The sequence below is a fragment of the Thalia democratica genome, chromosome 4 (assembly GCF_965202585.1).
Source record: "Thalia democratica chromosome 4, ktThaDemo2.hap1.1, whole genome shotgun sequence".
Lineage (NCBI taxonomy): Eukaryota > Metazoa > Chordata > Thaliacea > Salpida > Salpidae > Thalia > Thalia democratica.
The window spans coordinates 34,744,854-34,760,999 of NC_139168.1; the positions used below are offsets into that span (position 1 = coordinate 34,744,854).

General features: G+C 23.6%; 1 protein-coding gene across 1 annotated transcript; it reads right to left on the reverse strand.

The window, feature by feature from the left end:
• Positions 1-558: 558 nt before the first annotated feature.
• Positions 559-8,778, reverse strand: LOC145833917 (LIM and SH3 domain protein 1-like). The gene is made up of 13 exons (XM_082941187.1): positions 8,718-8,778; positions 7,548-7,642; positions 7,444-7,480; positions 6,605-6,651; positions 6,413-6,454; positions 6,209-6,229; positions 6,006-6,047; positions 5,835-5,876; positions 5,645-5,665; positions 5,109-5,148; positions 4,701-4,741; positions 3,719-4,018; positions 559-1,223 (listed from the first exon to the last, which is right to left on the reverse strand). The coding sequence occupies exons 1-13, from the start codon at positions 8,758-8,760 to the stop codon at positions 1,053-1,055; spliced, it is 942 nt and encodes a 313-aa protein (XP_082797313.1). The 5' UTR covers positions 8,761-8,778; the 3' UTR covers positions 559-1,052.
• Positions 8,779-16,146: the final 7,368 nt, after the last annotated feature.

The following is a 16,146-nucleotide window of genomic DNA, read 5'->3' on the forward strand; positions in this document are numbered from 1 at the left end:
TAAATGTCAAAGAATAACAGTTCTCAAAAAAAAATATTTTTTATTTTTTTTATAAGTAAAATAACATGCTATATTAAGGTAGCTAGTATTAATTTTAACTGCGTATTTTGATAGCATTTACATTTTTAAGAGCTTGTTCAAAACATTAATTTATGTCGATGAATGTTAAAACAAGTGTCACCTAGCTGTGTATACCTATTAAAGCATATCATTATATAAAAACTTTTGAAAATAAAAAAAATAACAATAAAGATAACCTCAAATTAAAAAATAAACTTATTTACGTTTTTAAGAAGCAAATTAATTTGACTTACCATTTAACAGTAGCTAATATTACTAAGAACCATAGTATTGAACCAAACTAGTACAATGTTCAAAAAAAAAAAACTTTTAAGCAAAAGACACTGTATAATTTAAAGTTTTATTAAAAGTTTTAAAAATTAAGAAAACTATAAGATATTTGTAATCTAAAAAATGCACTACCAACATGCAGTCTAATAAGATTTTAAGTAAAAATTAGAAATGAATAATATCATGCAGCAACTATAAACAAACGTTTTTTAGGTTTGAAGTTTACTTAGTTATAACTTAGTTAAAATACAGTACAACTGAAGTTAATTCTAACTTGGATTTTTTACGTACTTTAAATAAGAAAATTAAAAGTTTTCATTTTCGCAGTAACTAATAACGGAAATGTATTTTACCAACAATTGCAAATATTAAAAAAAAATAGTTATAGTAGTTTTATACAGTGGTTCCTTAACGTTTAAAAAGTTCTTCACAGTATTAAACTGAAAATTTTTTGTTCACACTCTTTAATTAAAAATGTATAATTTTAAAAGTAATGTTATCATGATTAAGCCGTTTTTATGAGGCAACACATACTTGGACTAATTGATAAAATTCATAAAAATTTGATTCAATAAAGTTCAGAATTAAATAATCTAAATAATATGACAAATTTTTTGTTCATGGTAGAATAACTTCTACATAATGTGCACAAGTGTTCACTATTGGAAACAATGCTTAAAAAAGTCAGATAAAAGATATTTTTAGATTCTTTTTACGTAGTTGCTAGGCAGCATTCCGTGCAGACCGCTTCTTTCGTTCCTGCCTTCCATCCAACCTTCGTCGACGTATAGTCCTTCCGTGATGACGTCACCTTCAAGCAAACTTATTTCGTCATCATCTGCCGCCTTGTAATTGTACATAGCAACGAACCTCTGTGTATTAGTTAATAAGTTTTTCATAAAAAAAAAGTATTATGTTACCTTGTAAACGAAAAAAGATTTTATTTTGTTTTATTTTATATAGTTTTATCTCATTAAGCAAAGTTAATCATAGTACGTTTTTGTACTTATCAAGCATTAGCTTATATTTAATTTAAAGGGTGAAACTAAGGTGATAGTGACTTTTCTTAAGTAAACTATATATTTTTTAAACTTGAAAAATTGTACTAAACGTAATATATTTTTTAATATTATTCTTTTGTATCATAGTGTGTCCAGTAAAAAGCACTTGGTATACTTTAATAACTATTTAAATTATAATTCAGTATACTTTGTTTTATATTTTATACATTTTTAAATCTCACATAGGATATAAGTTATGGTGGTAAGACCCTTAAAATATTTTTTGATTTTATCTAAAGTTTTCCTTTTTTGAAATTGCTTTTTTATGATTAAGTTTGAGATAAAATTCAATAACCAAAATTTTTATAAGGTAGTTATAGGTGTAAACTATTTTGCTAAGAAAAGCAGTTGATAAAAGGACTATAATAAAAATTTATGTTTTTAGTATCGTATATATAGATTTAGATATTCTGTTTACATTATTTGCTTTAAAAACACAGAACTATTAGTAAACTTTTAATGCTTACAATTTTATCGTATGTAATTCTATTTTACTAGAGTTTCACTTCAAAACATTTCTTTAACTTTGAAACTTTTTTCAAATTGTTAGTTGTTTAAGATAATTATTGCTTTTTTCAAATCAGATCAAATGAAATAATAAAATTAAAGTTGTTATCTAAGATTTATTCTAATAACATAATAAATATAAAATTCTAAACCAAAAAAACAATAGTTAAAATCACACTAAACTTCAACTATACTACAGGACAAGCTCAAGGGCTTAACTATTCGAGCTTTTAAGAAATGAATTTTTAGTTTTGAACTATAACCTTTATATTATATTCTTCTTTAACTTAGTAATTTTGTTTTGAAAATCAATTACTTTTTCAATGTTTTCAAACTTTTTTAAAGAAAGTTATAAGAAAACATAATTAAAACAATAACAATTGTAATTTTTGTAATTGATTTTGATAGTAACTTTAGTTTTTTATTATTATTTTAATAAAAAACAGTGACAGTTTTAGTTGTTTTTAATTTTGCAATATTTAACTCAATCTTGTTTTTAAATACTATTTGACTATTTAAACTATTTCGTATAAATTCAATAAACGATAATTAGAATTTTTTTTAAGAATACTCAAAGTATATTTCATATGTTTTTAGATTTAATTAAAGTCTTTTTATTTTTGTATTGATATCAAGTTAACTACGAGTCTTGTAATCAATAATGCTTAGTAAAAAATAGTTTGTTGCAAATTAAAATTATATAGTTTAACGTATTTATCAAAATCTGACAAAGAATTATATTTTTTTCTCTTGCTTTGAGTACTTGAATAACAGTATCAAAATTGTAAGAAAGATTCATTTTATCTCTTTTTAACTTTTTATACATTAAATATTCATTGATGAAAGTTTGCGTTTTTATAAAGTTTTTACAATAAGCACCATTGAAATTTTATTAAAAGAGTATTTATTTTGGTTTTTCTACTATTTTTTAAACCTTTAAAACCTTTGTACTAAAACATGTATTTTTCATATAACATACAACTGTGTGTATTTAGTTTATACTAAATTAATAAACTTATTTGGACTTAAAACTATTTTTGCACGTTTTTATGTCGCAAATCGAGCATAACATGTCTCCCACCATTACTTAAGTTCACAAAAAGTAAGTAAATCATGTTAGTAATTTAAAAACTTTTATTTATTAAATGTTGTAAAGTTGTTTTAAAAGCTCTTTGTATTTTATTAGATAAGATAAAAGTTTAGCTTTAGTTTTGATCTTATATTTTAGAACAGTTTAGTTACTACCAGTGATCATTTGCAAAAAGTTGTAAATTTATATACTATGTATAATGTGTTTTGATGAAATGGTGATGATAAAAATTTATTTTTTACATCGCCTTTGTAATTCTTTGCATTAATTACAGGCAACAATTTTTCAAGTTAAAACTTTTTTACTTTAAGTTTTAAGTATTAATAAATTTTAACTTCGGTTGATATTCAAACTTTTACGTAAGATTTTGCTTTTATAAAGTTTTACAGCATGTATTAAACTTTTTTAAAGTAGTTGTATATAATTGCAAGATGAGTGAACACGTTATAATTTTACTGATAGTTTACTAGAAATAAAAAATTCAAACAAATATTTTAAAGTTATTTTTATTTTCTAAACTCTTTATATTAAATATCAGTATCAGAATACATTGTTTTTAAGACAGTCAATATAACAGTTAATGCAAACTTACAAACATCTAAAAATGTACGCTTTATTGCATAATGTAATTTATATAGCAGTTAGGTTAAGTTTAGAAATACATGCGAGTTAGTAATGAATAGTATAGAATCATGCCAATGACTTAAACCTCATCGCTCACTACGTCTTCGTCAACAATGTCTTGATCTTCCAAAACATGATCTTCACCGTTTTCTTCAACTACTCTTGCACTTTCTTCAACCTCTTCTTCGAAAGTTTTTTCTTTTTCTTTAGTCTTTACTTCATCACCTAGCTTTTCAATTTCGTTTGCATTTCGCTGCGAAGACTCATTGTTTTCTGGACCTTCGTCATCTTGCTTTTCATCTTCGTCATTTATGTCGACCTTTTCAATTCTGTTGACAACTTCACCGATGCTTTTGCCTTCCCTACCAACCTCGTGAGGAGCTGTCTGAAATTAGGAAAAATATTTTTAGTGTTAAATGTTTAAATATTTAAAAATTACAAAACATCTATATTTCTTCTCGTGATTTGTTTTTAAATTTTATGTAAATATAACGGGGTTTATCCGGTATTAGTTATTAGTTTTGATACTCTTAATGTTTTTTTGAATGTAATTTGTTTATTATCTGATGTTTAAAGTAGATAAACGCTTTTCTTAAGCTTTCATAAGTTTACAAGTAAGCTTTACAAGTATTAGGACTACCTTGTCTATTTAGTTTAAAACTTAGATTCATTATATTACGCACGTAGAAACTTTGTTATTGCTGTAGTAAAACTTCTAAGAAGCATAGAAAAATAATATGTAAGATTTAACTTTATTTAACATACTTGCTTTATTTTGTGCAGTAAACTTTAAATATTTTAAAGTACTTAAGTCAACGACTATCAAATATCCAAATCAAAAGGATTTATTAGAATTTATAAGTAGAAATTGTTTTGATAGTTTGAACAACTAACTCTTTAGAAAAACGAAAACAACAGTTTAGTTATTACTTAAAAAACCCAAAATTAAATAAATTTAGCAACAGTTGATCTACTTATAAAGTCTAGGTATGAATAAGTACCACTTAAATTAGAGAAAACATTTAGCTGAATTGATATTAGCTTTAATTGTAATATAACAATCTTACTTGATATTTTACTTGGGATGCAAGGTTTGCTGAGTTGATAGCTGTTAAAATAATAAAATATTAAAAAAGAAATTTATTGCTAGTAAAAAATCAGTTAAAACATTTAACATAGTTAGACATTTGAAATAAAATAACGTTACAGCTAGTCTAAAAAAGTTTACAAAGTATGATTTTGTAACTAATACTATAAAACTAAGTGAATAGCCTATAACTTTGAAACATAGTTTGTTTTTAGCTCTATTTATTTTTAATAACAAGCTAATGAACTAACTTATTATTTTTGTAAATAAAACTTTATTAAACAGCCTTTGATTCTACAAAGTATTTATTTCAATTACGACTAAACACTATATAGAATTAAACATAATTTTAATTTAGCCAATTATAAAATAGTTCGAAAATTCAAACCTGTTTTCGTTGCAACACTATCTGCGACTACTGTGAACTTCTGTTAAAAATATTGTAGACCGTATTAAAAAAAGTTATAATTTAAATTTATAATAAGATGTATTGTAAAAAAAAGCTTTCTAAGTATATAACATTTTAAAATGAATAAAACTATTAAATAGTTGTTTTTATATATCTTAATTTAAAAAAATATATAACAAAAATTAAAATAAGTTTATAATTTTTCGATTCTTTTAGTTATAAGTATATGAAAGACACCAGCTAAAGGAATAAACAAGATTTCGGTAAATAAAATTGTCATTCAAGAGCAATAAATTTTAGAAATCCAATGATATCTAAATTACATATTTAAAATAAAACATAATAAAAATTTCTGTTTGACTGAAACGATCAGTTTAGTCAATTTAGAAACCTAGTTTTTGATATCACTAAAAGTATAAGTTATTTAGTGCTTAACTACTTAAATAATTTTTCTAATAAATTTGTCTACTTATTTGTAAATTTTTTTTTCTTAAATTAACAAATTTCAAACTTACTTTGAAGGAATTCACTTTATCCTGTAAAAATTATTAGTCTTAGTTTTTCCATACTATGAAGTAAGTAAGTAATCAACTAACATTTAGAAAACATAAAATATGCACAAACATATTATTTAAGTTCTACTTAAATTTTAAAGTTTTATAACATTTTAATCTTATTACTGTATTTAACCAAAAAAGTACTTACTTTGCGATAAACAGCTTCAGACTGGTTTTTCTGCTGCTGTGCCTATATTTTATAAAAATATGAGGTATTCTTATAGTATAAAAGTACTATTAATTACAAACCTTTTAATAAAATACAAGTTTCAAGCGAGAGTTAAAACTAAATAGTGTAAAACAACTCAGAAACACTAACCAATCTTAAGTTTTCTGGTGTTTCCACGACTGTAGTATATTTCTAAACAATATATTTTATAAATAACTTATAGGAAATATTTTACAAAACAAAAAGAAAGTTTTAACTTTTATGGTTTTTTTTTTAAAGCTAAGTCATAACGTTTTTAGTTAAAACTTACCATATGTATATAATGTTTTTAAAGTTTTAAAAAAAGTACTTACTTCAAGAGTAGTTTTTCTTTCCTGTATTTTAAAAAATATAGTTTATTTTCGATTATCATGTTTGGTTCTTTTATAATACTTAACATAGAATAGTGGAACAAGTGTACTAAAGTATTTTTATAAAGTTTTGAAGTAATTAAAAGATAAAAGATATACCTTACGTATAAACCGTTTTATAAATAGCAAAATACTTGAACAACTAACCTTCCAATAATCTATATTTGATTGGTTTTTTTGTTGTTGAGCCTGAAAGATAGTGTTTTATGTAAAGTTGAACTAAATTGAGTATAATATATTTTTTAAATACGAACTTTATATATAGTTCCGGTTAAAAATTAAAACTTAGATTAAGATCTTAAATTACTTTTTATTTATTTGTTTTTATCTTAAACTCACAAGCCGTAAATTTTCTGGAGTATCAATAACTGTTGTGAACTTTGTAGCTGTAAATAATTTTATTTTACATCAAATTAAAATATGTTGATTTAAAATTTTTACTTATAAAAGTAAACGTTAAATTACTTTTCCAAAATCTTAGATGCAAGCTTTTAACTTGTAATTTATTTGTTTTTAAATTTTTACAGTTTGATTTATTTTCATAGTACATTAAAAAACGCTTGTTTAGTGAAAATGTGTAATTTAAATTGACATGGTTAAATATTGAATAAAACCTTAACATCTAAAATTTACGGTAAAATAAATAATTCATTAATAAAATTTTAGGGTGTCTTATCTTATCAATTATTCATTTTCATTCATGTAAAAACCATGATATATTAAACTTTGAGAATAATAAGATTTTTACACTGTAAAAACAAAAGTTTTATTTCATAAGTATAACTTTTAAGTATTACAAAACCAATAAATTGAATACTTTATGTAAATTAAAATTAAAACTTAACTAGTTTGTTTGTTGTTGTCAAAGCTAAATTAGTTTACTTAGATTAACTAAGTTTATAAAATACACTAAAACACACAAAAAAAAGTTTTATTTAACTATTAAAATTAAAGTATAACTATGTTCATATTAAAAAAAAAATTGTATTGCATAACGGTAAATTTACGGTAATAAAATAAAAACATTTAATTAGTTTTCGTTAGATTTTCTACGTTTTTGTAAATGCTTAGTGTAAAAAACGAAATTAGTTAAACTTATAAGTAGAAAACCACTTAAAAGTGTTTGTTTGGTTTAGAATTTTAGTTTAGTAGATATAATAAATATTTCATGCACTAACTTGGATAGTGCGCACTACAATACGGACGTTTGTTGTACTGAAAAGCAAAGTTAAGTTTATTTATTTTCGTTAAAGTGCTTGTGTCTACATGTATAATAACTTACCCCCTTGTAGTTCTTCATATTAAGCAGCATATTACAGACTTCACACCTGAAGCAGAGTTTGTGCCAGACCTGGTCTAAGCACACGAGTTTTTCAACTGAAAAATAAAATGCTTTAGTTATTTAAATTTTTGAAGCTTTATACAACTTTTAGTAAGGCTGATAATATTACAAAAACGTAGTTTAAAGTAGTATTTAATGTCACAAAAATCTAACCATACCATACACTAGTACAATCAATTAAAAAAAGAAAACTAGTTAAGACTTTTTAAAACATAATATAAACAAAATGGATGTTAACTTTGGCTTAAATAAGTTGTTTTTTTTTACCACTACTTCTTTACTTTATTTTTCTTAAATTAAGCTAATAGCTCTATGGTTTCAGTAAAACAAAAAAAAAACTTATTTCATTTGTACACAGCATCACTAAGCTATGCGGTTTTGGCTCTTATCTTAATATAAACTTGTGTGAAAAAGTCGAGTTTAGAGTTTTAAACTAATGCTTAACAAACAACATTAAAAGCTATGCATACTGTAAGATTTTATGAAGTTTGACTTTATAAACAGTTATTAAACTACGCACAAACCTAAGAAGCTATTTAGTTTTTAATAACATAACACAAGCAAGGATATAACAGTTAATCGATTAAAAATGAAAGCTTGTTTTGCAGTTTTTTAAAAGTTAAATTATCATTTTTATTTTTGCAAAAGTGATAAAAAGGTTACAAACAAGTTTAGAATTTACAATTATAACTTTTATTAACAGCGATTAAAAACTATTATTTAGTATTTTTGTTACAAATAAATTAAGTAACTATTATACATATGAAAGTAAGAAATATTAGTTTTGTATTTTGTATTTACATGATTAAGCTTGTATAGTACTTTATAGCTTTTAAATTGTTGATAAGTTGAAAACTGTTTGTCTAATTTATATTAAATCTTGATAAAAATAAAAGTATATTTTCTAACTACTTATAACTAGTTAACTTTTAAAAGTAGAGCAAAAAATAATTAACATAAGTTTAAAAATAAGTTACAGTCATTAATTAATTATAAAAAATCTCCCGTATGCTCGTTCGTTATAAACTATCGAAAAATAAAGTAAAATCAATATAAAAAAACAAAAAGACCTTTACAGTCTAAGTATATTATAAAACAATATAATAAAACCTGGGTAAACTATCTTATTACACTTTGCACACCGAGAGTTCATTGTAAATTTACTTTGACTTTAAATCTGTAATAATTGTATAAAACACTTTTTATATACTAAAAATTTATTTTTTAAAGTTCAAAGTCTGCAAAATTTTAAACAAAATATTTTTTTAAAGTTGTTTTTTGCACTTTAAGCTTTTATTAAAACTACCTAAAAACAAAATAAAATTAAAACAACAAGCTGTTAAAACTTTTCGAGTCTTAAATAAACAGAGTATAATTAATTATTAAAAAGGCTAACAGAATATAAACTTACTATAAACAAGCTTAAACACTTCTAAAATTAATATGTCTAAAACAACTTTTACAACGCTTTAACAAGCTTAAGTTAATAAAGCAATAAACATTAGCTGACTGATAATTATACTTACTTAATTAAATGTATCTTGTGATCTGAAAAATAATCTTATCGGTTTCAAAGAATTTTTCATTAAAAAAGTTATCATGTTTTTAAAGAAATAAATTATGCTAAATTTTGGAAAATTACTGTCTTTTACACCGCATAACAGCAGCTTATTAGGAGTGTAGAAATTTAGGTATGCTAAAATTTTTCATAAATTTTCTATTCAGTCATGCACAACACAATTACTCAGCCCTGCGGCATGTGATTAAAGGAAGGAAAAAGTAAATGTTTGAAATGTTTTGAAGCAAAAATATATTTATGTTAACACTTTAGTCACTTCATAAGTTTGGTTTTAAAAGCTACTGGCTTAATTGTTTCTGGATATTTTTTTAAAGTATTGTTTTGAAGTCTTAAATCCAAGTATCGTTTCAGTTTTAAAGTTTTTAAGTAGAAAAAATGTCTGAATAAACTTATACATTATTTTGAATAAATAAATACACACAAGTAATATGTCTAGGTACCGTACATAGACTTATGTTTAATGTAAAACTTGAAAAATGATTGACTTATAACTTAATAAAAAAACAAAACAAATACCGTTTTGAATCAAACTGGTATGTTTTTACGTAGGAAATAAACAATTTAAAAAAACTGTGCAACATTGTGCACGTTATATTAGTCCTGGAAAAGACGTTAAAAGGTTACCGTAATGTGCGACTCGATAACTGAAAGGTTCTTTTGTATCAGGTCCTAGAACCAACTATTTTGAGCGTATTTTTGGTCGTTCAATAAAGTATATAGTATATAAAACTAACCACATTTATTGTATACTAGATTTTTATAAAGTAAATGAAATTTATTTTTAATGTGACAAAACAAAGTTTTTGATAGGAATAAATTAACTTTAACTTATAAAAGTAAATACTTATGTTTTTTGTTTCGAGTTAATTTTACTAAAAAAATTATTTAACACATACTTAGACAATAACTTTTAACATATTTTAAATATTACCTCTAAAATTTTTACTTTAAACATTACCTTTAGCTTACATTTTTTTACTGTTTCATAGTTCATGTTGTTTTTTAAACAAAAAATTGTTTTCGTGTTATAAAAATTTAATTCAAATTTTTACTGCTAAAAAGTAAAACATAGTAGGTTTAGGAAAACAATTTGCGTTCATTAATTTAAGCATAAGGTTATTAAACTTATAGTTTTACAAAAAAAAATATAAACTTCTAACAACCTACTAACTTAACTTTTTTTTAAAACTAATGTCTTTAATACTATTCATAGTATTAATACTTACACTTTTTTGATACAAACTTTAAATTATTTTTAAAGTCGAAATGATAAACTTAACATTATTTACGTTTCAAAATCTCACAATATGTTCATTTGATATAAGATAATAAAAAAAAATTAGTAAAAAAAGTATACTTTTTTATCTACATGTTTTATGCTCCAAGAAATATCTTTCAAATTTTTTATATATTAATACCTTACAGTAAGTTAATACCTTAAACTGATACATTACATTAATACCCAACAGTAACGGACTAATAGTTTAAAAAACTTGAATAATATAGTTATTTTTCGATAAACTTCCTGCTGATCTACTTCAATACCTATAAATAACTAAACAAAACAAATAGATGAATCTTTCAGTAGCTTTTTTGATAACTATTCATAACCTACTGTACACTTGACATTTATTTAAAATAATTAGTGTTTTGTTGTAAAATTAGATGTATGCTTGCCTAATAAGTTGTTTGTATTGTTCAAGTAAAACAATAGTGAAAAAGTATAATAAACTTTCATAAACTATTTAAAACCACTAGGCTTAACTATTTTTCAGTATCTTTTTAATACATATAATTAGTGTTGTTACCATACTACAATGAAAATTAGTAAGAACAGACAAATTATGTTGTTTTATCTAATATTGTATTTGCATTAAAATTTAATAATAAAATATGATAAGAAAAGTTTTAAATTAAAATTATTAAAACAACTACAATTAGATATGTTTTGCTTTTCAAATTTTAATAGCAATGCAGTATAGATTCAAAAATCAACATTATCCTAAATGCAATTAGCTGCGTTACCTACAGTTAGAGGTTTTTAGAATTAAAAAAGTTAACTTAAAAGTTTAAGAATAACAATTAGCTAAATGAAAAAAGTCTTATTGTAGGTAACGCAATTAGATGTATTTATATAAAAGTATTTAATGCAAGCCACCTTTACTTTTAAACGACAAAATAGTTAACACCTAGGTGTTATAACTTTTGATTCAAAGGTTATTTAAATTGCTTGTTCTTAAAATGTAATATTTTTAGTTACTTAATTTTTGTTGTCAAGTAATCGATTAAAATTAAAAAACCTTTTTGACTGTAATCTTAAAACTTTCGTTAGGAGATGTATTTTTATGAAGAAGTAATTTAAAAAAAGTACTTTTTTCCTTGTAAGTAAAATTTTTTTTACGATGAAGTTACGGTATGCTAAAATATAATTTTAAACTTTTCTTGAAAATATTATTAATTTATAAAATTTTTGAAGTTAATCTTTTTATTTTATTCTTATGTCTTCATTTCTTTTTAAAGGAATAACTTTAAAAAAATTTTTATTTGTAGCTCAAAATAGTTAAAATAAATAAGTAGGTTGTAGCTCGATGTTTAAATTTTTATTTTTGGAAGATCTAATGCATTACATTTGTAGAATTGATTAATAACTTTTCTATTAATCAAAAGACTGAAATAATATAAACTAATGAGAGTATTAGAAGTCTTTTGTGCAAAATTTAATTACGAGTACTTAAAAAGAAACTTCAATTGTTGTAAAAAATGAAACATTTTACATAGAAAAATAAGACCCTTAATTTTAATTTTATATTTTTGTTATATATTATAATTTATCGTTTAATTACATACTCACACTAGCTTGTAAAAATTAGTTTATTTGTAGGGATTCGCTCAGCGCATTCATAAGATTAGCGAAAATTAATGCTGGAACTTTCCGTAAACTTTTTCTTGAAAAATAGAAAATGAACAGCCAAAGCGGAAGTATCTAAAGAGTTTTTTTGAATAAATGTGTTTTTTTTATTTTTGTGAAGTTTAAAAATGTATTTTAAAGCTTTGTTTAGTAAGTTTAGTTTGTATTTTTATTAAAATTTTTGAGTTTTTTGGCATAGAAAAAAGTATTTTTTGTCGTAAATTCGCTAAACTTAAAAAGATTAAGATACTTAGAGCACAGTTTAAAAAAAATTGTATTTAAAGTTCTTACATTAAAGAGATAAAAAAAAATAACATTATCAGTTTATGTTTAAAAATCAAAATATTTGTTTTTAAGATAGTTTAAGCGAGTTATTTTTTGAAAAACCCTTATAGAGCTTAACTTATAAATTTTTATTGAATAAATTATTAGTAAATGTTCTTTTTTGATTTTAAGTCTTTATATTTAACGTCTACTAAAAATTTACAAGCTACTAAAAAATAATAAAAATTAATATTTTAGTCGAAATTTTCTCATTTTTAATTTTAAAATAAACTTTTTTTTAAATCTTAAAGCAAAAACCAAAAACAACTTAGAGCACTTTTAGAGTCAAAAAATTATTGCTTTAATAAGAAATTTATTATTTAGTTTGAAAAATTCAGTAGGTCTATAAAAATCTTAGGCTACATTCAATAAAGATCTTGAAAAAAAATACAAACATTTTATAGCCAAAAATTCATTTCCTACTTGTAGTTAAACATGATTTGGACTCACTGTGAACCGCTGTGTAATTACTACACTGTCTTATTGCCTTATCTACTAAAGATACGACTTTAAATAAGAGACTAAGTAATAGCACGTTATGTAATGTATTCTGTATAACACAAACTACTTTCATTTTAAGACATCATAGGTGTTAGACTTCACCTTAGGTCTACGGTTTATCTGATTAACTTAATCTAATATATTACGTTCTTTTACAAACAAAAACTTGAATTATAAGTTATTATTCTTATTTTTGTATCAACGAGACAGAAATTAAATATCAGGTTATGTGAGTTTTTTTGACATTGGATCTCATTATTTGCCTGTTTAAAGTAAAATGTAATTTTTGGTCTTACAATATACTAAAAACTGTTATTACTAGTGATCTATTAGAACCAGAAATTAGGATCCGGTTAGATTTGTAAAACTTTCAAAACTTAAATTACGCTTAAAAGTTTCTTCCTTTATTTATTACCTATATATATATATATATATATATATATATATATATATATATGAGAAACTTTTTTCTGTTGATTGAATTCGTAACTTTGTAATATTGCACAAAGTTTGGTTTGGTTTATACCATTGGAACTAGGTTATAAAAAAAGTAGTATTTAAGTTTGCAATTTTAGATTATTTATTGTATACTGGACACTAAAAACTAATTATAAACTAAGATCAATAAGGATTACATTTACAATTATTTTAAAATTATTTATCCCTTAAGTATATACATTTTTGTTCATTGTGTTTTATGTAGTTAATTACTTTTGAACACTGCCTAACCAATGCATGAAACACTGTATTACGATAAACTTTAAACGTAAAATTATTTGCTATCTTTTAGCTCTTATTAGTAGATCTATTCCTGTTTAGACATAACTAAGTTTATAAAGATATTTAGTTTAACAGGAATAAAGCTTCCAAAAGTTTATGTGGAACAAATGCGGCATTTTATGTACAAAACGCAGCCATATAAGAACATTGAAAAATGCACAAAGACTAGTTTAAATAGATAATAAAAAATCCTAAAGTTTATAACACAACACAAAGTATTGATATAATTTATAAGGAGGGAGCAAAATTACTATGAGTTCAACCAATCATATGCTTTTATTTTTACAATTAAGGTAAAAATTTTCCAATAAAGAGCAAGTGAAACATTCACGGCTACATGAAAGTTTAAATTTGGAAAATTAAAGTTCTTAAAATAAAGTTTTAAAGGTCATAACTCAAGAAGTAATATACATATGAAAAAAACGAAAAATGCGTATGTAGCTCTAATGAATAACTACAATATTTTTTAAAGTTAAAGTAAAACTTTTAAAGTTATTAAAATTTACTGCAGTTTAAAACTTGTTTTAGTTATGTCTCTAAGTAAGTTTAAAGTATATATTAAGAAAAAATGTTTGTAAGTAAAAGTATTTAAAAGGCCTACATACGATATTTTTTATTTTTTTTAATATATCTAACACTTATCAGTTGTAGCCTTTAAGAAAATAAGAATTTTAGTTGTCGGAGTTCGAACAGTCATGCACCACATCTTTACGTTTTCAATTAAGCATTTTGGTGTTATCTCCAACAACGAGGAAAGACTTATGAATATTTGTAAATACACAATGTACATCAAATAAAGATTTTAAAAGTGCTAATACTGTGATTTTTTTAATTCTTTATGGTTTACTATTACAAAATTAGTTTAATTCACAATACTTAATCGTGCAACAGTATAGTTTATTAAACAACAAAAAAGTATGCTGAAATATTTGGTCCTAGGACCTGGTGCACGAAAAAACCTTTTGGCTATCGAGTCGCACACCACGGAACCCGTGGCACGGATACCTTTTAAGGTCTTGTCAAAGACAATTGAGACATAAACACCAATAATATGATTGAGTCCACAGTTTTGTTAACGACTCGTAGTTCAGTAATTTTGTTTTAATTTATTTTTTTTTACTTCCACCATTGTATTGGACTTGATACATACAAAAATTACCTTCTTTCTCTGCATTCTTAGTTTATTAAAAATACCTGTTTTCATATATTTACTTGATGTACTCCACAAAACAAAGGCACTGAACACTTTTTTAATTAATTTTAAAATCTTACTCTGTTTTAGTCTCAAACATTTTGTTTTTAAAATTTATATCCAGCGGACGACAATTTTTTTTTACATTTAGATCTGCTGGATTCGAAACCGGATACAGTTGATACATTTTTTAAATCTATTTTAAATTACAATTGAATTTTTTTTTTAGTTTTTTACCCACAAAAAAAATTAAATAACTTTTTTAGTCGCCGGGATAAATCAAATATTTTGCGGGCCAGATATATTTATTTTAAATTTTGGTCGTCAAGCGTATAGTCATGACGAGTTAAGAATAAGTGTAAAAGAGTTAAAATTGTTAGTTTTAACAGCTGTCGTTTAAAAGTATAATTTGATTTAATATCAGAAGGAATTTAAAATTATTTTTTATTGCAGGTATGGACAAAATAGTTTTGTACGACTGACTGACAATACGAGATAATTGAGAAAATTGACAACATATACTTGAATTTTATTTTATTAATGATTGTGTTTGCGTTCTCTTTATCTTAATGTAAACAAAAGTATAGTTAGAGTGCTTGGAAACGTCATGAGTGTTAAAACTTAATAAACAAACATAGATATAAGTTGTCTTTTAATACAACAAAACTAATAAAAGCTTTTTCCATTTAAATATATATGAAAAAACACAATCTTAGAGTTTTCTCAACTCAAATGAATAAAAACACGTCTCCACAACATAACTAGCAATTAATAAATTTTGGATACAACTTAGTTTTTACCTAAGGGCGGTTATAGGCTTTTTAATGTAAAATAATACATTGTTTCACTTGTTTAGTAACAAGATATTTTCTTTAGCTACTGTGAATTAAACTCTTTACAAAATTATATAAGTGTTTACTCATACACTAAACAATTTATTTATTACAAAGTAAACAAAAGTAAGCACTCGTAAAGCTTGTTTTTGTTAGCAGTTACATATAAGCTTTACAAGTGCTTACTTTTGTTTACTTTGTAATAAATAAATTGTTTAGTGTTGGAGTAAACACTTATATAATTTTGTAAACAGTTGAATAAACTTGCACAATAGTTTTTTATGGAACTGACATATATTTCTCTGTGCTATACAAGTTAACACAAAATAACATATATCAGTTAAAAAAAGAAAAGTACTGTGTAATTTTTTATTATTATGTATTCCAGCAAACTTGCTTCGCGAGAATCTGTTTTAACAAAC